This window comes from Struthio camelus, chromosome 3 (assembly GCF_040807025.1).
Source record: "Struthio camelus isolate bStrCam1 chromosome 3, bStrCam1.hap1, whole genome shotgun sequence".
NCBI classification, from domain to species: Eukaryota; Metazoa; Chordata; class Aves; order Struthioniformes; family Struthionidae; genus Struthio; species Struthio camelus.
In genome coordinates, this window is record NC_090944.1 from 41,222,475 (window position 1) to 41,246,698 (window position 24,224).

At 41.5% G+C, this 24,224-nt stretch overlaps 2 protein-coding genes across 6 annotated transcripts in view; one reads left to right on the forward strand and one right to left on the reverse strand.

The window, feature by feature from the left end:
• Window positions 1-1,743, forward strand: part of SMAP1 (small ArfGAP 1) — a 93,332-nt gene extending 91,589 nt beyond the window's left edge. For 3 of the 5 annotated variants that reach the window (XM_068937495.1, XM_068937496.1, XM_068937499.1), the window contains one exon: window positions 67-1,743. In XM_068937495.1, coding sequence (XP_068793596.1) covers window positions 67-201 — 135 coding nt within the window. In that variant the 3' untranslated portion in view covers window positions 202-1,743. The remainder of the gene's footprint in view (window positions 1-66) is intronic. The other 2 variants (XM_068937498.1, XM_068937497.1) reach the window with 1 other exon arrangement.
• Window positions 1,052-21,348, reverse strand: B3GAT2 (beta-1,3-glucuronyltransferase 2). The gene is made up of 4 exons (XM_068937502.1): window positions 20,728-21,348; window positions 8,783-8,927; window positions 1,745-1,893; window positions 1,052-1,658 (listed from the first exon to the last, which is right to left on the reverse strand). Exons 1-4 carry the CDS (start codon window positions 21,271-21,273, stop codon window positions 1,572-1,574), a joined length of 927 nt encoding a protein of 308 aa, XP_068793603.1. The 5' UTR covers window positions 21,274-21,348; the 3' UTR covers window positions 1,052-1,571.
• Between the last annotated feature and the right edge of the window lie 2,876 nt (window positions 21,349-24,224).

Consider the following 24,224-nt stretch of genomic DNA (forward strand, 5'->3'; position numbering starts at 1 on the left):
ACGGTGTTGTTTTGCAACAGCAGTGCTAACTGGAAGCGTGTGTGTGTGTGTGTGTGTGCTTCACAGATGAATCAGCAAATGGCTGGAATGAACCTCAGTAGTTCCAGCAATGTGATGGGCTTTGGCCAGCCCCCCAGCACAGTGGCAGGATGGACTGGCAGCTCCTCTGGCCAGACTCTCAGCACACAACTGTGGAAATGAACGTTGCAATAGAAGTTTCATCCAGAACAGCCACCTAACATTCCTTGTTCAAATGCATTTACTTTCCCTGTTCTCTCCATGTACATACTTTTTCTTTTTCCCCAGCTGTTCAGATTAAGAATATAACTGACTGACCGTGTTGTGGTCTATATTGATTTAAATTTGATGTAGTGAAATGCAGATCAAGAATACGTTTATATATCATTGGCAGCTTTTTCATACTACAATGCACATGATTTCATAGACCATATATCTAAGAAGCTGCTTAATCACATACTGATTTTTTCCCCTCAAAATTGTAGATCAAATGTTTGCATATAAGGGATGTAGCTATCATGTTAGTAATATCTAAAAATATAAACCCTGCCCCCCAAAATTACCCAGTAATCCTGTAGAAGGTACTGTATGAACAAATGTTTAATCATATATAAATAGAATGTAAATGTATCACTGAGCAATGTTTTCTAGTGTATCAAACAAATTTGTTTCATCGTACATTTCACTGTGATGTTATTATGGTGTGCATAACAGGGAACATGATTATTGAAAGAAAGATAAACCTGGATGTTACTCTAGTTCCACAAATTAATAGTTTATTCTTTTTTAAAAAAAGAAGAGCATTTAATCCATTTGAGCTTCCTGTGATAAGATATCCAATCTGGCTTATGAGGCATGTACACAGTGTTAATGCTGGGAACTAGTGGCACAATGTGTATACGAGATAACTCAGTGTGAACAGATATATTTTTCCTTGCAGAGATATCCAGGTTTATGACAGTGATTGTGTTTACATTTTATGGTGCCTCGTAATAATAAAATGTTATTTCCCTATATTAAAAGGATAAATCCATAAACGATTGTAGGTGGTTTTATTTCATGATTGTATGACCTGTTCAATCACTGTTTCTTCAAGAAGTCTGTTTTTAATGAAGGAAAACGTACTCTCAATTCAGAGGATCCATTTACACAGATATTTTGGTGAGCAACAGTTTGTGATTTAAAATCAGTTTATAATTACACCGTTAAGCTAGATAAATACAAAAACTATATACATAAATGATGATTTTGAAAATATTCCATTGCAGTCATGTTGGTCTCTTGATTATTTTGTACTATGTGGAAACAGTCTTAAAAGAAAGGTAAGTGTCTGTTTAAGACCAAGTTCAGAAATGCATGCAAACAAATTAGAACAAAGCACACCCGTTTGATTTGCTTGTTAGGGTATATGACAGCTCTTTTGTTTCCACAGAAGTCCATCAGACAACTAATAAAAGGTCTCACACAGGAGTAGACTAGTTTCACTGGCTAAATTCTCCCATCTTCTGACATATCCATTGTACTTTTATTTCCCATATAACTGTGTGTCCAGATCATACCTCAATATTGACTGTGTCCAGATGATATTTTGGCTCATTAGCTAGATTTACTTTTTCCGTTCGCGTGTGCCATACAAGAACCTATAAAATAGCATCTCTGTTAGTACGGTATACTAGGTAATCGACAAAGATAATAAAAGCTTCTTAGTAAGTGTGGAAACAACTACCTTTGTGCAGTTGTTTGCTTTTGGTTCCAGTTCCTCCACTGTTGTTATCTGTTTTAGAAAATCAGATTCTTGCATTCCTGGTTGAGAACCACGACGCTTGAACACAGCTTTTGGATGTGACAGAATCACTTGAAGGCTCACGGCAAATCCTTGAATAAAAAAAGGATTAAGAAAAACCTGACGGTTTTACATTTTTATGTAAGTTATACTTAATCCTAGAAATCTCCACATTCCTTTTAAAAACATGTAAATTCAATCTTTACATGGATAGACGATATTTGGTAAGATCATACATACTAATTGTTTGGCTTCTTGCTGTGCAACTTCTCTTACATGATTTAGTCATTCTCCTGTTTTGCCTGAAAAGTCAGGTATTACTAAGATCTCGGAGCATATCCTCCCTTTCTACTTCTAATTAAGAAATAAAACTGAATTTTAGCTAAAATATGATGTATGAAATTCACACTGCGCAAACACTTCTGGGTGATAAAGGTGAGAGTCAGAAAAGAAAAATGGAATAAAATAACAGTTACTTAATCATAACTACTGTGGTCGGTTGGCCTTCAGAGATTTTTTTTTTAACATTATTGTTGCCGAAAGGTAAGTCAAGTTAATCTTTTGTATGTAGTTCTTGTAGACTTACTAAAATGATTCACGAAATGTAGTGTGCAGTACGGCCTGTAGCTCATCTGTGGATTGTGTGGAACTACTCAAAGGACTGCTTTAGCGCACGTGACTTGATTCACAGTGCGTTCTCCTAGTAACGTACTTTAGGTCTAGCACAGGGAAGTAACAGTCTGAGAAATCACTAGTTTGCGCAAATTTATTCCCACTGAAACAACTATATAGATCTCCAGGTGCCACTATTTGTAGAACTTTCCAATTGCCATTCATTATGGTTCAGTGGCACTTATACTTAAGTATTACCCAAAACTTATACTGACATGCTTGTAAAGAAAAATCACATCTAGCTCCCTAATAGCCAAGTCTACCAATGAAATCCTTTAGTCATTTCCGAATTGTTCCAGTTGTCGTTTTATCAGAGAGGTAGTAACATAGTTTTGACATCTGTTTAATTTTAAAATACTATTTAATAATTTAATTCTAAAGCCAGTATTAATATTTTCTCATAAAAAAGGAATATAACTTTCTTAAATGGCATATCAATCAGTTCCTTCTTTTCTTCCAGAATAGTCTTGCTACAGTATTTTCCTTGAAAGTATCTGCAGGCTTTTAGGGGAACCTTTTAAAGAGGAAAATATAGTGAAATAATTAATGCATCACATGTAAAGAAAGCATGTTGAAACCACCTCCGTCTTAAAATTATCATGCTGTTGCCTGTAGCAGAGCATGGTAAGACTCCAGGTGGATGATATTTGAAGAAGAAAATGAAGTAAACACCAAAACTGGATGTACTTTGGTCAGATTTCAGCATGGCTATCAGGGAAAACATCTGAAGAAGCTATTTTTCTTCTCAGCTGTATTCTCCTGTTTTTTTAGAGTGGAGAAGGAACCCATCCTAGGCAGAAAAGAGGCAGAAATTTTGTACTGCATGTCTTTGTACGTCCCAAACAACTTGACACCCTGGTTCCCAGTAGCCCACGTTACACGTATGTTAATTTCTTCTAGGCTCTCTTCTTGCAAAAATAGCTGCTCTGTTGAGAAACTTGGATTCCGTTCTGAGGATGGATTTCTCCTGTAACAGACCTTCAGCTGTGCCTTGCTCCCTCCAGGTAACATGCACCCTTGGTACCATTGCTCTACCATACTCTTACAAACCACTGTTCTGGAGCACTGTCAAAAATCCCGTGTGTTTCCAGGCACCTGAACTGAAAAATAAAGTCAAATAATTATTAAACCATGTGTTATATGTTTTGTGGTTACAGGCTACTGTGCACCAATTGGCCTGTGGTCTGAGGTTTGTTTCCTGAATCAATGGATATAGGCTTTATATATCTTTAGGAGACTCCAATAAGCAGCAGCTTGAAAGATAAAATAATTCAAGGAGACTTAACTCCTGGCTCTTCTGCTTCAGTTCTGCTTTACGGCTGCTTTGATTTGACATTTCTGACATCTTATATTTACGTGGATAGACTTTTGATGGGCTTGAGTGTAAAAACCATTTTCTAGTGACAGCTTTCTGCTGACTATCTCAGAAGGATCATTTTGGCATCAAAAAGATGAGATGGCTCATCTCATCAAAACCATCTCATATGGTTTTGACCATATGGGCACTACTTGTTTCCCTTGGTAGCTAATGATCCCTTGGTAATAGATGAAAAGCCATTGATATTTTGAATACAGGGATTACGTGGAATTACTGACTCCAAAGTAGCATAAGCAAACTGTGCTGTGGTTCTTTTCCTCGATGATTATTCCTGCAAGGTCATATTGGGCTTAAAATCACCTGAAACGCCACAAGACAATTTCATAGCCAGTATGTGAAGGGATGTTTGTGTTTAATGCCAAGGCTGTAAATCTCACTGGCTGAAGAGAAACCTGGATAAGAATTAATCTGTTGGAGGACAAGATGTTTGGAAGACATGGCAAGATCTGTGCCTCTTCCTGGAGGAGCTGTTTCTGTTAATTCACACAGTGATTTGCGTTATATCAGTAGCTTCTGTTTAAAAAGTAGAAGTGTTTTTCTTCATTCAGTTAGGAAACTACGTCTTTGAAGACTTTTGTTGCCATGATTAATGCATTTCCCTCCTGAGTGGTCCAGATAGATAGGATAATAGCTGAAGGCATACTGGAAAACGAAAAGAGAATGTTTATTATTTCCCGAGTGTACAAATGCTAATGCTTAGTGTTGGTGTTGCTATAGATATACTGGTTTCAACACAGTTTAAGGTGCTACCTTTGACTTTTTAACATTCCATAGCTTGGGGGTGGTCTTCCTTCAAATATCTTCTCCCTGTGACGTACTATTTTGGTTGCACTAAGGAGAGGTTGAGAACAGAAGTTTTTGTAGTTTAGAAAGGAGTAATCTGCTGACAGTTGAATGACTATGAAAGAGGCTCGCTACCTTGAACTCTGCAACGTTTAAAATATTTGTCAGCCTTTTAGAGGCGCTAGTTGCTGCGTTTTCATGGCAGGCGATAGCACCATAGCCTGCCGTAGCAGCTCACTTAAGATCTTTTTGTTTCTACTCCTGACTTTCAGCTGTGCTCTTTCAGATTCAGACCAAAGATGTCATGTTTTGTAGTGCCACTGGTCATTAATAGTCTAGCTTTTTTTTCTTAGCAGAACCACAAGAAACATGAGATGCACTGAAGATCTCATATTATGGCAAAAGCCAAAAAAGTTGGTTGTGGATGAACTCCGGACCAAAAGTCCAAAATCTGCTTGCCTGGTGATTCCCATGGTATACAGACAGATGTAGATCAATCTATAAACCTGAAGCAGCTCCTGGAATGCTAAATACATATACTCTAAAGCACCCATCTGTTTTCCTTGAACAATCTTGACATTAGAAGAATCATGATCCAACATCTTCTCATGGATAGTCAAAAACCCTTGCACTGGGAACAAGCCAAAAGTAAATCAATAGGAGCATCCCTTATATAGAATGTTCTGTATTTTAAATCAGGTCCACAATAAACAACACTACATTTCTTTTCAGAAGCCCACATGGCTACTGGTAATCTGAAAATATAGTTTAAATCTTTTTTTTTTTCTTTTGAAAAGTTCCACTGTGATTATTCAATTTGAATAAAGCCTCAACGTATCTCATTATGGCCTGTATTCTTTTAGATATCGAAGTGTAGGGACAGAATGGAGTGCATATTTGCATCAAGCTTTCCAGGTTCAGAATATGTCCAGAGATAAAATTCCACTTTGTTTCTTGTAGACAGCTTAAGTATTTGTGGAGCTTGACTTTAGGACACACTCAGGCAGGGGTAACTCTTCAAATATCTGGAGGTATACAGAAATAATGTGTTTCTAGCAAAAAAAATTTAAACAGCTGTTGCTTAAAGTTACTATTTTTTTAGTCAGGTCTAAGTGAAGGGATTATTTTTGGCAGTGTAAACAATTATTCTTTTCCATACTCCCATTCAATTTATCATTCATTTCTTCAGTAGTAAGTTTTAGAAGTATCACCCATGCTAACACTCTTAACTAGTATGTTTTCTTTCATTGTTGAAAGGCTTTTGACAGTAGACGAGCAAGTGAAATGAGTGGTGTTCTGAAACCTTCTTCCGTAGTTCTACATCAAGACAAACTGCTAGAAATTCTAGCTTCACTCCCTTTTTACTGTGGTGCCCCCCTAGCAAAGGGACTGAGATGGGGCCTGTTGCGTATGTCCATGCCAACCTACTGGGAAAAGTGCTTCAGCTAGCCATCTAGAACCACCAAGGAGCAGAAATGCTTCACAGCAATCACCGAGTCGAATTCTGTCAAATCTGACAGAAATACTAATCAAACAAACTTAAAAGAAGTCTATCTAGCTTGTGATATATTTTATTTAGATTAAGATGAGATCTGAGCATATTTCCTATGTTCTTATAATTAGTATAACCTCAATTTTTTTTTTTTTAACTAGTTTCCCTTAGTTCATGTTTAACCGAGATTCTGGTAATACTTTTAAAACCTCAGGACCACATTTTTGGAAGGACAACTTGTTTCCCATTCCACCCTCTAGGAAATGTTTGTCTGTATCTGAAGTGAAGGATGGTTTTCTTTACTAATGAATGAATGCGATTTTGCAGTATACAAGAGCCCAACTTCTGTAATTCTTGTACAGTGGGTATAGAAGTTTGCTTAGTTCTGTTTAATAATACATTTATTATCATAGTCTACTAAACGCAGTATTAATAGTACCAATAATATTGCATAACATAGCTAAATGCTGTTTTCATAGAGAAATACAAAAATCTCCCTTCACAGTATTAGATAATACAGGTTTCCACGGTAAAAAGGACAGGTTGATTTCAGCTAACGATAAATACCTTTTAGCATTATATTGAAAACAAAGGCAGATTTACCCTAAAAGTGGGAGAATCATTTTATTTGTGAGGCCACACTGCTCTCTCTCCACTTAAGCTCTGAGTTTTTAATGAAACTAAAGAGGCTATAGAGGATGAGAAGAGATAAGAGGCAACAGAACGTATTGCAGATGCTGGGTCCTGTTTTCTGTAGCAAGTACTAAAAACTTAGAACTACAGTCTTGGCAGCCTCTTTAGCAAGACAACCACACTTAACTATGAAAAGAGGGGTGTTTACTATACCACCGACATGGGTGAATGAGTCAAACTGGTTCTCAGGAGGTCTCCTTTGCCTCATATTCTCTCCTCTCACACCTCCTTGTTCTCTAGCCTCTAAATGCTCTCCCCCTTGTTAACAATTCTGTTCCGCTCTTCTTTCCCATACTTTTCCTCCTTCGACTCAACATCGCTTTTTGCTTGCCATACCGTATTTCCTCCCCCCCGCCCCGGCAATGGTAAGAAGTTCTGTGCCAAACTCTAGCAACCACCCACAGTTAAAGCTGAAGTGGAACTTAAAGAACAAACTAAGTCAGGTGGTCTGCTTGCCAGAGAAGAAGCAATGCAGTAAACAGCTGCTATTTTTTCTGAACACAATTTAGCATAGCAGAGTAGCAGTTATCAGCCACAGACTCCTCAAAAGAAAAAACCAATGTTTACTTAACTGATCAAACATGTGAGTACATTTCAAAAACTATTCTAGGCAAGTTGGGCATGTAGGGTCTTTGAGCTGATGGCAATGAAATCCACAGGGTTTGTTCCCACTTGATTTGAGTTCCTGGGCTACTGCTATTGAACTGCTTTTTATCTGTTGGTAGTGAATTATGGACAATACTATCATCTTTATAATATCCATGAGTAACCACTTCTACAGCATACTATCAGCATGCATTTGTAAACCTACAGGCAGAGACTGTTCTTGAAGTGTGCAGCAGCAGCCCTCTCAACAGGCTGCACTCGTTTAAGGGTTGAGATATTGAGATCTCCCCCTGAGGAATGTCACTACTGAGACACTCAAATATTTTCCCGCCAGGTGATACATTAGTTTTAAATCCTTCTACAGTGCAGAAAAATTCAGTTGTTAATATTTTTCTCTGTAAGACACTACTTTTAGTCCTCCTATTACTATTTTTAACCAATTAACTATAAGTATTTTTTGTCAAACATTTCAATCTGTAAATAACATTTGGTTGAGATGACAAAGCAATCTACTTTCCCCACTCCTAAAATTATAAGGGTTTCAAGAAGAAAGAAAATGGGTGGCTATTTTCTCTTTCTCGCCCTCATATCCCTCCTTTTCCCTCTCCCGTCTCTTCCCAAATACAGAATATGCTTAACCACAAACATCATATTCTAGGAAACAAGCTGCTGCTCCATCAGAAATCAGAATTCTGTACATTGGTGATTCAGTTGGCAGTTGTGAATAAATTCAAATGATTGTCTAAGCAGGGACTGACAGAACGACAGGGCTATGTGGTGTGCTAACTTCACAGAAGGCTGATTAGATCAAATTTGAAACTTTGCTGCCTTCATGTACTAGGCTATAGTTGTCAGTTTTTTTTTTCCTCTTAAGCCCAATTTCAAATTATATCCATCTGTAGTTATCCCTCTATAGTTATCACTGTCATTCCAAATAACCAAAAATGAATCATTTCATATGTAGCATTTTATAACATGAGGTCTAAGAAGGGGCTTCCTTTATACTGTCTAGTGTAGAATGGTGACAACGAAAGGCAGCAACTTCCTGAAAAAATTAATTAGATTAATTGATTTACAATTAACTTGTTTTAGACAAACAAGTTATACAACATAGAAGCCAAGTTGCCACATAAAATTAAAACAAGTGAAAGTATGTTTGGCTATCACCAAGCAACTTAGAAAGCGTGTGCCAGCTAAGACTTCCAGGATATTTAATGCTAAAAGGGCATTAAATGGCTGCACTTTAAAAGTTTTATAAGCTATTTACATTGAAACATCTGTTCCTGTCCTGCTCATAAAAAGTGTAAAAGATAGGTATTATGAGAAACATTCATATTTCATGCAACTTTGTACTTACCTGCCATGTCAATAGCAAATGGCCTGTCAGCTCTCCAGCCAGTATACCAGCCAACAACTTTGCCGTTTTCCACGATAGGGCGCTCGTACCGTCGTCCTCCCACAAGTCCCACCGGCCACACCGATACTTTGCGCGTTGTACGCATCTGCAAGAGGAAGGCATAGCGGGAGTTTACGTTACATTTTCCCAGTAGGCTGGGTTGGGGTGGGTGGGTGGGTGGGTGGATGTTGGTTTTAAGTGTTGCTGGAAAGCCTGGGCATTAGTAGTCAATACTAGGTGCACAGCAATTCTGCGTTGCAGATTTCAGCCTGACAGAACAATCGTTTAAAGCGGAGCATATCCCCTCACTTTCTGTGGCATCTCCAGCTCTCTAGCCGGTTGGCACTTCAAATCTACTGAAAATATCCTATTATTTTTCATAACAAAAATTTTTAAAGCTGTGAAAAAATAGTACTTGTTTCCTTTTTTGTTCCTTTGGGTATTTATGGGTTTATCTATAGTAGATCTTTCTTCTCTTCAAGAATACAGCATTCTTTCAATAGGTTTATTTCTATTGGTTGTTTATATATTGTAGACGCCCAGTGAGAAAAAACATGATCATAATGATTAATTTGCATTTCATTAAGATACGTACAATTATTTTGAGAGTGGAAACAGATATACTGAGTACAAGAAACTGTGATACACAGCTCTCTCCCTTCCTGCATCATACAAAATTAATCCAAAAGATGCAGCTTAGAGCTATTAAAGGCTCACAAAAAATGATTGTTGGACTATACTTTTTTTAATTAACTTTTCAGATCTTTTCTAGGTATAACGTAAATGTTTCTAGAAATAAAAGCAAGCAGGTTCGGCAGCATGTTTCTGTTAGTTCAGTATCAGTGTGGAGGTTTTCCCTAATGCCTTAAACGTAACTAAATGCAACTTCTGCAAATGCAGTCCTCATCTAACCTAGAGGTATCTATAGTTATTAGAAAATTACTTTCTAGCAAAAAGTGTGCATGACTGGGATTCAATGAATTCAAGTTCACTGGCTAGAAAATCACTTTCTCTGGTAAACAGGACATACTGATGGTAACATGACAAGAACCTGATGGGCAGCTCCCCCCTGGAAAGTCACTGACAGTCTGGCACGAGAACTAAGACCGTGAGCCCGGAACGGAGATCGTGAACGCTGCAACCTCACCTATGCAACTTAACTACGCTAATTTAAATGCCACTGTTTTAACTAGTGTGCTTAAATATAGTCCTATTTAAACAAGTATTAAACTGAACCATTTCAGTGTAATGCTGGCTTTATTTGATTTAAGTTTGGTTTCTAGTGTAGTTGAGGCCTATCCCTTAGGGAAAGGTTATCCCTTTCTCCTCCGAAAACTCACCTTTCTTACAAATATGTAAAATTCTGCTTGTTTTTCCTAACAGCATTCCCATACTGATAGATGTTCAAGTAAAAGACAAGCTTAGTGTAAAATTAAACTCTTCTCTCTCTTTCTGTTAAAGATTTATCATACATATCATCTAGATTCCCAGGAGATCTACCAGAAAACTCTGGTCTACATTTCTCACCTAGAAACATTAGCAGATTTTTTTAAGAGAACTTAACATAGGGAAAGCCTAAAATAAAAATTTAAAATCCACATATGTTTATACACACACAGGAGATGCATGCACTTCCTCTTCAAAAAAAGAAAAGAAAAAGAAAAAAAAATCTTCTGGAGGGTATAGCTACGTAAACAAATCGTTAGCGTACGGATTTACAGCATACTAGCTACTCAATGCCAACTGCCAGTTGTTGTACAACTGCCATGTACTTCCCCATGGTAAACATAAAATACCGCAGGATCAGAACATGCACACTTGTAACTACAGTAGAGTAGCACAGTAAGCACCTATCCTGCTTTTTCTCCCAATAATCATTTCAGTAGTTAAATTTTGACATCAGTCAGATGGCACAACACTTCTGAATTAGGTGAATGGTGCCACAGCATTTACACTGGCATAACTAAACTAATTTACATTCATACTTTCTATGCCTTACACAATGCATAGGAAAATCTTCTTAAGCAAGAGTAAGCCATTGACATCATGAAATCAACATGAAATGGCTCAATATTTAGTTTTTGTGGTCTTGGGCCCATCTCAGCGTCTGTCAGTTAAGTCAGTAAAGCTACGAGATACCAAAAGAAACTAAGTAAATATTTATAGAGCTCTTTATTTTGTCCTTGTGATATTTTGTAAAATTCTCTTATGTGTTACATTTGTGGAGAATGAAATAAGCGGGTATCAAAAATACAGCAAGCTCTTACAGTACAAAGTGAAAGAGCACATCCATACCTGTATTTACGCTAACTCTGAAACACCTTACATCCTCAGGATATGTAAGATAGATGAAAGTAGGGATATTTCTTTTAATCTTCTGAGTATAACATTACTGCTTTTAACATACTGATGTGTTATAGTTGTATTCAGGTAGAATGAGAGGAAAACTATATTTGGATTCAGAGGTCAGCTTTTATCTGGAATTTGATGCTACCAATAATTGGGCCATAAAAAAGGTAATTCAAAAACTTATTAATTCTAAATAGCTTTGTTGCTGTGGGTTAAGCAACTTCAAAAATCCTACAAATTACATCAACAGCTTCCTAAATTACTTATACACTTGTCATTTTAATGTACAGTAGCACATTATCTTAATATTTAGCATATTAAGTTCTAGTAGTTTACACGTATTCAATTATCTCACTTAATTCTTGCAAGGGAGACATCTAGTCTATGCTAGCTGTTTAGACTTACTATAGTTAATGAACAGAGATAGCAGCCTACTGATGTGATTCATCCTGCCTGGCTTAGGCAGCTGCCTTAAGATAGGACAAATCTCCCTCTGGAAATGCTTTTTTCTTTGTTTACTTTGTGATTATCTGAAAAAAGGATCAGGACATCAGAGGAGAGTGATGTATTGCATGGGGGAAAACAGAGGGGGAAAAAAAACGGGCGGGGGGGGGGGGCCAAAACTGTAAGAGGGTAAAATAAGCCAAAAAGAAGTGCAAGAGCCAAAACTGAGGAGGAGTGGGCAAGGAAATGAAAGAAGTGTAACAAACGACAAAAGAAATCCAAATGAGATGATGAGTATGCAGTAGTAAATACAGTAGTAATACAGGGCTCACTAAGAAACTAACCAGTAAAAATGCAGAAAATGAAGCAGAGCAATAAAAGAGAGAGTCTTAAAAGCATTGCCAAAAATAGCATCTCATTAGTCAGTTAAGAAAAGCTGCTTAATAAGACATGGGATGTGTGGGACTGATGGACAGGAAAGATGCCAAACCAGTAAGAAAAAACAGAAGCCCTAGGGGAATGAAAGTAAATGGCAGAGAGAAGGAAATCTGGTTGTACTTGCTACAGTAAAAAGGCTTCCAGGCTGGAACAGCCATCCTAGTGTTTTTGCAGCCTGACCTTGATGTATTTCTATCCGAGATTCAAAGCGCTCTGTGAATTTGGCTGCCACATCCAGCAAGCTTTTTTTTCTTCTTTTTCTTCCATTCTCAGTCACTTCAACCTTTGTGTAATTTGCAATCTGTACTGGTCAGTCTGCAGATTATCATCCAGGCTTGCCCTTCCATCCATGTGTATAAATCAAGCAGATTTATACACAAAACTCCAGTATTTTTTTACCAAGATAGAATCTAGAGCTTCTTCACTGAAACTCTTTTAGAGAAAACAAGTTATGGGTTAAAGCATGACTAAAGCCAGGTTTCCTATCAGTTCTCAAACAGGCATCCTGCATGACTTGCAGGTCATTTAAAGCCGAATTCTGCTTCCACAAAACTTACGTGACTGCACTACAAGTCAGGACAGCTCAGCTGCAACAATGTAAATGGCCATATTCTTAGGCATTACATGGAACTTCTACCCCTACTTCCCATTACTTCAAAGGAGTTACTGAGTCATAGAAAATCTGTGCCAGTGGTTTTGTGGTTCAGAGACTGTCAGGCCTTGGGGATAATAACTACAAAAAGCAAGCTTGTCAGTAAACTTGACTGTAAAGGGCTCACACATCTCCACAGGAAAACTTGTAGAAAGCATCTACAAATCAAAGAAATGTGTCAGTCGCTCATCTAGCCTGTGACTCTCCCCATCCCCCAAGCCTGACAGATGGCATTTAAACTATTCCTGACAGATATTTGTCATTTATTCTTAAAGACAACAAATAATAAATGCTCCATAACCCTTACAGGTGATCTGATCCAGTGTTCTTACTATTAGCTTTTTCCAAATATCTATCTAAAACTTCCTCTGCTGATTCTTATCCCATCCACATTGAATAGGGAGGACAGATTAAACTCTCCTCCTCTCCAGCAACATTTTATATATTGGATACAATGATTAATGCTTCTAAATAATATTGACATCCGTGGACACAAATTTCAATACAATTTCCCTACAGGAAGAAACTGCACTAAATTTAACTAAATCAGTTAGCAACCAATTTTACTAAAATGGGAAGACTTCCAAAATATTCATTATTCATGTTTCCTTTTGAATCCTACTTATTCTTTTTTCTTATCCAACTTTGTTATTCTACTAGATTGTGTTCCTGCATCATGCAACATACCTCTGATGAGATCTGCTGACCATTCTTAATATCCTAGTAATGGTATTAATTAAAAAAGGAAATAAGACAGCCACTGCCTTAAGTACCAGAAGCAGACAGTGCTTGGTGCCTTGTAATCCAGAGTTCCTCTTTCTGATTTATCTATCTATCTGCTTCAAATCCTCCTTTTTTTTTTTTCTCCTGTTTCCTCTCATTTTAAAGCTATTTCATTGTTTCTCTACCAGTCTTTTCTAATCTAACCTTTTTAGCACAGCTATTACATGTCTGTGTGCAAGGGGAATGTCAGTGTGCATTTAAGATCTGTCATGTATTCTTAAATCATTTATACACTAGAAAGGTATTTAATGTACTGCTAACTCATATTTGGATTTTTCTTATTATGAGGAAAATAACTAATGACAGCCAGCTAATACTTAGTTCTGTCTAGGCCACTGAATTTTATTTTTAAGACTAACAACAGTCCAATTTTCTAACCAACTCCAACAAGATGTGATGAAAGATCTCCATGTATGTGGAAGATGAAACAGATTCACTTTTATTATGTAAAAATCTTTATAATAAATATATCCATTAAAAATACAGAGAAGTTTTTTTTTAAATAACTGTCTTAATCTTAATAACCTATATTAAGCTATCAAAGGAGCATTAATCCTTCCCTAGTTAAGGACGGAATAAGTAATAAATATGTACTTCTTGTGAGATATTTTCTGAGTGGCTCTCAAAATATTTTACAAAGATGGTCATGGGAAAATTGATGTGTAATCTCAATTTCCAGCGGCTCATATCTATAAACCCCCTATCTAACCTGAAAAATCTCCTTGTGAGGAGAAAAAAAAAATCTTTAAAAACAAATTTAAAAAATCCTTCTTCTGCTAACAGGGAATAAAATTCATGAACAGCATGAATTTTTCATGAAAGTTTTAATCTTCACTTTCAAAATATTTTCCTGAGATTTTTTTGACTAATCAGATATGAATGCCACTTCTCAATTAAGGCTTAGTCCAGGAGCTATTCAAATCAATGGAAAAACTCCCAACAGGTTTCTCTGATCATTGTACTAGGTAACAAGTCCCTAGACAGTGAATGAGTTGGGCTATTTTTGGTGTTAGTGTTGAGTCAATGAATAATGTGGCAATTTAAAAGTGCCATCTCCCACATACAAACAACAATAAACTAATTCAAGCCATTAACAAAGAACACATGATCCTCTGACATGTGTGCATATTTATGAGCACCGAAAGCCTGTCGTCTCATGATAAAATTAACTTTGATAATACATAACACTTGGTTGTTCTGTGCGTTATATATGCACTTGACAGACACTTTGTAAAGGTTAGGTGAGTCCACAAGTTCCGTGCAAAAAGTACACAGCACCAATGGGCTTTCAGGCGCAGAGAGAAGTGCATCTGCAAGGAAATACCTTGCTGCACTTGGGTCCTGTCTAGAATGAAAGAACAAAGAAAGCTCTCTAGAAAGTAAGGAAGTCTGTGTATGGCTGATAGATATTGTGCATGGCCATCAGATGCCTATGCGACATGCAACACCTGCAAATAACTCTGTTATATTTTTACTAACAAGCAGATATTTACTAACAATAGCAAAGACAAGATCTTTACTATCTTCTCTCTCTTCTTCATGAATCTTTGCTCAAGTCTAGTTGACTTGAGGATGATCTGAGCAATTAAGGCCGCAACCTAGGGATCAGCATATTTTCAAAATATTAGGGATTTTTTTTGTTTTTTTTATTCAGTGTTTGTTTAAACTACTCCTGGGAAGAGCACCCCAGCTGAGTGTCCTGATGAGTTTTTACTGATCAGTTATATTTCTTCTTGTCTTCTGTGTGGCTCCAAGAATCTTGGATTTCCTCTGAAGATCCGCCCCAGTTTCAAGAGAGAGGGTGGAGGATGTCAACTTTCTCTCCTCCTAGCCCCTTCCCAGATTCAACCACAGCATGATAGTTGGCGCATTCTTGCGCAAGGGACAGGAATAGCACTTTGAACTCCGGTCTCCAACTTAGTGGGCAATTGGGCTAACTACTAAGCTGTTACGTAACGGACAAGCACCACTGCCCAGAATTTTTTCCTTGGAAATGATAATTAATGCTGAGATTTATTTTGAACTCCATACTGCAAGTCAGGATTCAAAACACCCTATTGGGTGGGTTCACTCTAAGGAGACCTAGTCTGTAAATCCTCAACTCACACTCAGAGAAGACAGTGGTACAAACTAAGCTTGCTTTCTTTAGGTACCTAGCAAATCTTGCTACAAAATCTTAGCCACCAATGCCCAAAGGGTTAGGGTTGGCAGTGAGGGAGAGCATGGATTATGGTTTTAAGTTTAAGCACTTTAATTCCACCTGCTTCTGAGCAAACTGCAACCAAAGGTGATAGACAGGAAACTCTAAAAATCAATGCATTTCTGAATACAGCAAGTTCACCTTCTTATATATACAAAGATCATTATTCCTTTCCTTTGTATTCCTTAAGCAGCTCACCCCTCACCCCCAGAAGTTTCAGCACAGTTTTGGCATAATCAAGAGTAGACTGGAACTCCAACACCAATTCCTCTAACTTGCACATATAAGCATGTGAGAAAGTGGTGGCCTTTGGTCAACTATTCAAAATACAGAAAGGGTAGAGAAAGCGACTGAGACCTACGAACACATGAAGGATGTGAAGCGCTGACGAAAATGGAACTTCAGCTAGGTGTACCTTCAGTTCCCAGTGCTTAGGCTGATCTCACTTTTAAAATCTCTCTACGGAGATGGTATGCTACTCTTATCTAAGATTTTCTTTCTGGAAGTCTAAAAATATAAAATTAGCAGTTGCTAGGCATCAGTCACAATATTACAATAACTTGCACTCAGGAGTAAGAAGAAGCACAAACGCAACAGAAACCATGACACAGAGTCACTCCAAAAGGAACAACTGACAAGTAAAAAATAGAAAGCTATGATGATTCATATAGAAACATCTGTAAAGCATATCAAATAACATATTTGGGATTTTAGTCCTCTCACTGGCTTTGTTATGAGCATAGCCTGATGTTCAACTACTAAGGACATTTTCAGAACAGGGATTGTTGGTTTTGATGGAGAAATGGATCTCCAGGTGGACAGATAGTATCTAAGTAGGAAAAGAAAAGTTTCTAGTTTCTGGATCCTCAAAAAATAAATGATAAAATACAGTACACCAGAACCAACTAATATTAAAGTAAAAGCATGACTGAATAAACTTGAGCACTGTTATACTCTCAAGTGGAAGGATTTATTCATAACCTAAAGGCCACACCTCCACTCCTGGAAATATTTCTTCATCATTACTATGACTCTAGTTAGCACTCTCAAGTATTTTACAGTCACTGAACCAATTGCTCTTCTCACCAAAGCCTTTTCAGGGAAGAAAAGGTTAGCCTTACTTAACAAAATGCTCAGCTGAGCCTATCGGAATACATTGTGGCAGCAGAAGTACAAATCATGCACTCCTCCATATTCTAGAAGTAAACCTGCTTAGACCCTGTTCAATTTAACATTGAAGATATATGTGTGCCAGTTAAAAACTAAGCTATGCACACATGTCATGTCTCATACTTCTTGGAAAACAACAATTATAAACAGTGCCGGAGGATTCCAAATTTACCACAGACGGTGATATTTTCGAGAGAAAACATTACTGTAATTTGGGAGCAGGGGGCTCCTTATTTCCGTGAAGCACCTCCTTTTTGCCCAGCTCTAATGGGACCCGCTCGCTCCATTCCAAGTACACTTGATATTGATATGATAGGAATAAGTACATTGCAAGCTCTTTGGACAGAGATTAGAACTTCCTAATCAAAAGCTCTCAAAAGCGTCCCATGGCATCTTACATGAAAACAAGCTCCTTTTTGAGCGTGCCCTAATGGCTTACACACCCCTCTGTCTCTCTGTCTTCCATAAGGGCGCTAGGGAAACCCACAGCAAAGGAGCTGCCTTAAACACGATCCTTTACTAAGGTGAAGTTCCCTGGCACACCTGTTCTGTGGTAACGCTTTCTGTCTAAATGAATGAGAAACCATACACCTAATGGCAACACTTCTGTTGTACTGGTTTTATGGTTTTAACCAATGACAAAATCAGTGTTAGTTCCCTCTCCTCCCCCAAGTCCTCACTGTTGTCACGGACATTAACTCTGAAGGAAATCGTTACCGAGAACAGAGACCTACTATCTAAAAAGCCAGCAGATGAACGTAATCGCTGTGGGCCATATCTTAACGCACACTGCTTTTGGCAGTCTAGAATCTGCATGTCTGCCTGTGTCTAGCCTGCCCGTGACTGTAACTTGTTCAAGGCCACTCAACCGGTGAACAATAGCAGCAGGATCAGAATTCAGGAGCTGCTGTCTCCTTGCTCTATATTTATACTATTCTTCCAATTGGGCAGCCTATAGTTAATCAGATCTCCATTGGGATTCGTGGATTAGGCAACTGCAGCTCTGGAGAATTTTGCTTGGTAGGGTAAGAAACAGCATGCAGGAAAAAAAAAATCCCCTCTTGGGTATCACTAAAGCCACTTTCATGAAAGGGATTACTACTAGACTTCATGTGATGTGTTCTGAAGTTACTCTCTTCATGCTTGGAGAAGAGAAGCATAGTTTACCCTCACAAATCAATCAATTCCCAAAGGAGAGATGGGGATTTACTTCAGAGTTGTTAAGTCAGAACGTGTGAAAACAGTGGGTTTTTTCTTTCCCCCTCCCCTCCAAGAAATAAAATTCCAAGCAATGCTTTGACTGAAAACAAGACTACTATCTCTTTCCAAATGTAGTCTCCCACTCATCATCAAGATGCATCAAGATGGCAATATCTGCAAAGGGACTTCAGTTACTTTTAATTTTGTCAGGTCAAGACACAGGCAGGAGTTCACCATGTCACTGTTGGTAGTGCTCCAGAGACCTATCTTACATAGAGCTCATTGGTGATATCAGGAAACAGTTATAGGAATGTTCAATATATAACAGAAGCAAAAATCTTTCTCCACCCCAGTGACTGAGCTTTTCAATTATTATGTTTCACAGAGAGAACTCATTCACACAAACCTGTTTGCCTGTGAACACAGGATTCAGATTAAAAAGGTCTTTCCTAGCAGTTGAACCCTGGTCAAAGAAGTCTGAGCACTGCTTAGCTATATGTGTAAGGTTAGCATTATTCTTAGCAAAAAGATTGCCTGTTGTGCCTGCAACTTTCAAGGTTAACAATTCAGACAGCTTTATCACCTGCTTTCCTGCATTCCCAGCCTAGATCTCTACAGAGGTAGTTTGTATTCTTTTACTTCATCATCCACAGCAATTAAAAGTAAAGCGTGGGAAATAAAAGAATAAAACTGACTCTGCCCTTTCAGTAGCTGTGAGTCACTCAACTAGCGTGCCTGTCAATACTCTTCCTTTAGTTTGTCCTAAACATTTGTACTCCAAAAACACAGCAACTTGTCTGCAAATATCTTTTGTCCCACACAGAAAATTCACCTCACTACAATGAGTAGTATCAGCTCACAGACTCCCTAGGAATGAGCCAAATTAGTTTTCCATCCCTGAATAGAGACGGACACTCCCATCATATCAAAGATCAGTATATGGAACTGCTCTTCATTAGAACAGGCTAAGCACAGCAATGAGATTTTAAGAAAATCAATTATAACAAAGGTTTAGCCTCCAGGCAAAGGTCTTCAAATTAGCAGCTCCCATGCTGAATGCCAAACTTGGAAAGAAACTAGGGCATCCCTGCTGAATGGGAACTATGTACCTGTCAACATACTGAAAACAGAAACTGATGCACTATAAATCTAAAAACAAGTCAACATAAGCATTCCTAAAACAACTTGCTCTAGGGACTTCACATTTCTGTATGTCATGTTAATTTTAACCTTCCAATTGTAATGCATTTGAAGAAACACAATATTTGCGAAATACAGAATACCGGTGCACACTACTAAATAATGTACTTTTCACCAACGAAAGACACTTATTTCAGTTTGTCCAAACTCTTGCACAGTCCCTACCTGCCTGCCCACCCACTCTGCTGCTCCCCTCCCTCATTCTTCTGCCAAAGGTACTCCTCTATGAGAGATGCACATGATCTTTCTTCTGCCGTTTTATGTCCACTTACTAAACATCCCTCCTTCCTGCCAGCGGGAAATCAGAAAGAAAGTTGGATAACCTCATTCCCAAGCATTTGCCAGTTCCCAGCAGAAAGGACCAAAGCACTTCACCAATAAATAAAGACAAAACACGTCCCTTTCACAACAGGGACTCCTGAAAGGATGTTTAGTCATTATATAAACGGTTTGCTGCTTTGGAGAATGAAAGGCTTCAGAAAGGCTGGGCAGCTCCATGTGAAGGAGCAGGTTCTGGACGAATTCATTCGTGGCAAGTAAAACCCCGCAGGATCGTGACTCCTGATGCGAGTTTGCCCTGCCGCAAGGGAGGAGAGACAGCCTGAAAAAATCACAGACCGTTAGCGCGCCTTTCATCCCGGCTTTCACACAAACACCGGCTCCGTTACATAAGCCCCAAACCTGCCTCGCTCAGCAGGAAAACGAGGAAAAGGCGGTACGAAGTTGGGGAGCCGGGAAGCGAGAGGAGAGAGGGGGAAAAAAAAAAAAAGAAAAGCCAAGAAGCGTAAATTCCGGACAGCGGCGGCCGCCGGCACGCAGCGCTGGGGAGCGCGGGGAGCCTGGGCGAGGCGCGGGGCGCTGCGCTGCGCCCGGCGGGGAGCGGGGACTCGCCCGTCCCCAACTCGAGCGGAGGGGCACCGAGCAGCGGGCATGGCGCACAGCCCGGCGGGCGGCGAGGCGGGCAACGGCCGGCGCGAGGCGCGAGGCGGGCAACGGCCGGCGCGAGCCCGGCGGGCGGCGAGGCGGGCAACGGCCGGCGCGAGGCGCGAGGCGGGCAACGGCCGGCGCGAGCCCGGCGGGCGGCGAGGCGGGCAACGGCCGGCGCGAGGCGCGAGGCGGGCAACGGCCGGCGCGAGCCCGGCGGGCGGCGAGGCGGGCAACGGCCGGCGCGAGGCGCGAGGCGGGCAACGGCCGGCGCGAGGCGCGAGGCGGGCAACGGCCGGCGCGAGGCGCGAGGCGGGCAACGGCCGGCGCGAGCCCGGCGGGCGGCGAGGCGGGCAACGGCCGGCGCGAGCCCGGCGGGCGGCGAGGCGGGCAACGGCCGGCGCGAGCCCGGCGGGCGGCGAGGCGGGCAACGGCCGGCGCGAGGCGGGCAACGGCCGGGGAGGGGAGGGAAGGGGCGGCGGGCGGGCAGCGGCGGAGGGCAGGGAGCGCCCCCCGCGCCCCCCTCCACCCCGAGCTGCCACGCACCTCCTGGAAGAGCTCCAGACTGTAGGTGTTGTCGTCGTCGGCGAAGAAGAGCACGCCGGGCTGGGGGGGCGGCAGGTGCTGGTGGCGCTGGCGCAGCCAGGCCAGGCCGGCGTTGCGCTGCTCGGTGGCGCGGGGCAGGCCGGGCCGCTTGTAGCGGCGCGGCGTGGGGACGTGCAGGTGAGTGCAGGGCAGCCCGGCGCCCGCCACGAAGCGGCTCACCAGCTCGCTGCGCGCCGCCGCGTCCTCCACCAGGATCCAGTGGAGCCGCGCCACCTGGCGGAAGGTGTTGGCCAGGCGGGTGAGCTCGGCTTTCTGCACCGGGCGGCTGTACGTGGGCGTGATGGCATAGATGGTGGGCAGCGCCGCCTCGGGCTCCCGCCGCTGGGCGGGGGGCGCCCGCGCCGCCGCCGCCGCCCGGCCGCCGCCGCCGCCGCGGGGGCCCAGGGCGGGCAGCGGCGCCCGGCTGCTGTCGATGTCCAGCACGATGATGACGACGAGGACCCAGGGCAGCAGCAGCAGGAAGCGGCTGAAGAGCAGGGACTTCATGCTGCCTGCGCGCCGCTCCGCTCACCGCCGCCCCATGGACGGCGCGGCGGCGCTCAGCGCATGGCGGCGGGGGGCGGCGGCGGCGGGGGGGGTGGGGGGCTGCTGCCCTGCGCCGCCCTCCCGCGGCCCGGCCCGGCCCGCGCGGGGACGGGGCTGCGGGGCGGCCGCGCAGCGCGGCGCCTCCTCCTCGTCCTCCTCCTCCGGCCACGGGGAGCCGCCGCCGCTCCGCGATGCCCTGCGGCGGCCCGCGGGGCAGGTGCCTGGTCGCGCGTCGCCTACTCCGCCAGCGGCCGCCCTTCCTCCTCCTCCTCCTCCTCCTCCTCCTCCCTGAACATCCCTCGCTAGGCGGGGGGCTCCCGGGAGCGGCTCCTTCGCCGCCGCTTCCCCGGGCGGCTCTGGCGTGTGCGGCTCTGGGGGCGGGGAGGGAGGGTCCCCGCGGGCTGGGCCGGGGCCGCCGCCCCCCGCGTGCGGGGGGGACGCTTGCTTCGTGCTTTTTATCTTTTTTTTTTTTTTAGGGACGAATATTTTCTGAGCTCGGCAGAAGTGAGAAGTTGTAAACAACGCTGGGCAGCTGCGCGCCTTTCTTCTGGTCGCGCCCCGACGGTCGCCGTTTCCAGCCCCCGGCGCCCGCTGCTCGGGCGGTTCCCCCGCGGCCCCTTGGCCGCCCGGAGCGCGAGCGGTACCAGCGGCCTGCCACGCGGGCCCGCGCTGTTCCGAATCTCACTGTCCTGTTTTCCTACCAGCTCTTACTTTCTCTCTTCTCTAGAGATCGAAAATGACTTGAGGGCTTCTTTTTAAAAATCAATCCTATATGAGATTTTAAAAATCCCCTGTCTTCATTTTGTTTGGGCAAAAGGCTGTTCTTCGAGTGCTACAACGCACATGAAATGTATGATCGAAAACCTCGTGTGAATTCTCTTGCCAGGGAAGTTTCCGATGCATTTTTTCACTTGTGCCCGAACACTTGTTTGCCAGTTGAATTATGCTTTTACATCTTTGTGTTGCAGAAAACACAGAGGCACAATACTGGTATTTACAAATTACTGCGTTCTCCTTAATTCTCTCTTTGAAACGTTTGATCCCTTTGTAGGCCAAATTGTGGTCTCACCAGTTTGTGGACAATCACACATCAAGTACAGTGACTTATCATTGATCAGTGGGAATAGTGAGGGTTAAAGAAATCTATTATGTTTTCTCACTAGCCTCCTTGTCTTAAAATATTGCTTTCGTTTGTGTTTTGTATGTATCCTTCACATTGGCAGGTGGGTAACAAAAATAGATAATGAGGACTGTGCACATCTATCATGCATATCTCTCTAGCAATCAATTTGTTATCCAAAGGGACATATTAACCCGGAGGGCTCACATACAGAAAGGACGTTAAAGTGATGTAATGCAGGCTGAAGTCCATGGGAAAATAAGGATGACACATGATGATGCACTGAGCAGCTAAATGAGGAAACATCTCTGTAGCAGAGAGATAATTAGAGTTAGCATGTTTAGTGAAAACCAGGAGGGGTTGTTATGTGATTAAGGAAATAATACGGAGGAATGCAGCAGGCATAAAGAGTGTGATATATCCAGATCAAAAACATCCCAGACATGAAATTACAGTTGCCCGTTTTGTGCTGATGCAGTTTAGATAAAGGACAACAATCTAAATAGCATCTCTCTCCAATGACTGAACATGCCATTGTTTTCTCATTTACCGCACAACAGTATTTACAGAGAGAATTCATTCAGATAGTGCAAACACATGTATTTAAGCAACATAGCAATAAGGTATTGTTTGTTCTCATTTGAAAGTCAGGAGTCATTTCAGAAGAGTGAGTTCAAAGCTAGTAACTTCTAGGTATTATATATTGCCATGTCACGACACTAAAAAACCTGTTGGGGCGGAACCTAGAAACGGAGGGTTACAAATGAATGTGTTTAATTGACATTCTTCACAAAGTGCGTAGTCTTTTTCAGTCAAAAATACGATCTTTAGTGGGACTTTTGTGTACGTATTCAGAGCCAAGCCTAGAGAGAATACTTAATAGTTTGTGGCTATAAGACCTTAATAAAGGCAGCAGTAAGAATAGCTAATTTAATTGCAGCAGTTTAAAAAAGGAGCACAAACACTAACTCAGCACCAGGGAGATATTCTGATGGACTGTTTGGTATTTTTCCATCTCTTTAATTGTGTTCCTGGAAGCTGGTAGCTAAATTTAATGTTTCTGTACATTTGCTAACATAGTATTTACTGCTTCTAACTGTACATAACATCTGTAAAATAATGATACGAGATACTTGGCTGTTTAATAATGTATTTTTACTCCAGCACTGTTGTAAGATGTTTTCACATGCTACAGAACAGACTCAGAGGTCCTAAGTGAAGCATATCAGGTGTGGTGGTAGTAAATGCAACACATTTTCTGTTAGCTTTAGGTATAGATTATCTTACATGGAAAGGTAAAAGAGACAATTCCCATGGAATTCCTGTGGTTGAAAGGCACTATATACAAGTGAAAATATTATTTATTGAACTGTTGTTCCCAGATAAGCAAATGTTCTCTTGGAAATCAGAGGGACCCAGTCAAATATCTATTTCATTTGTGGGGACAGACTGTCTACAAAGATAGGTTTTTGCTGCAAAACGTCTCAGCACTGTTTATTATAAAAATTGTCACATTTGATTTGGGGCCTCGGGTGTTACTCTGAAACAAAGGACAAGTTTCTAACTTGTGATGGATGGTACCAGTCCTGGTGAGACTCAGACTGTTCCTGTGGTTTCACACACACATGGTTTCACATGCACAGCATAGTGCATGTTCTGAGTTGTACGATGGTGTGTGGGCAGGCATTTCTCTTTAGGATCTCATCTAGAATTGCTTGTTTGCAGTTGTTTATTGCTTGGCTTCTCTATTTTAGTGTTGCTGATTGCTGCCCCCATTCTCCAAAGATTTTTG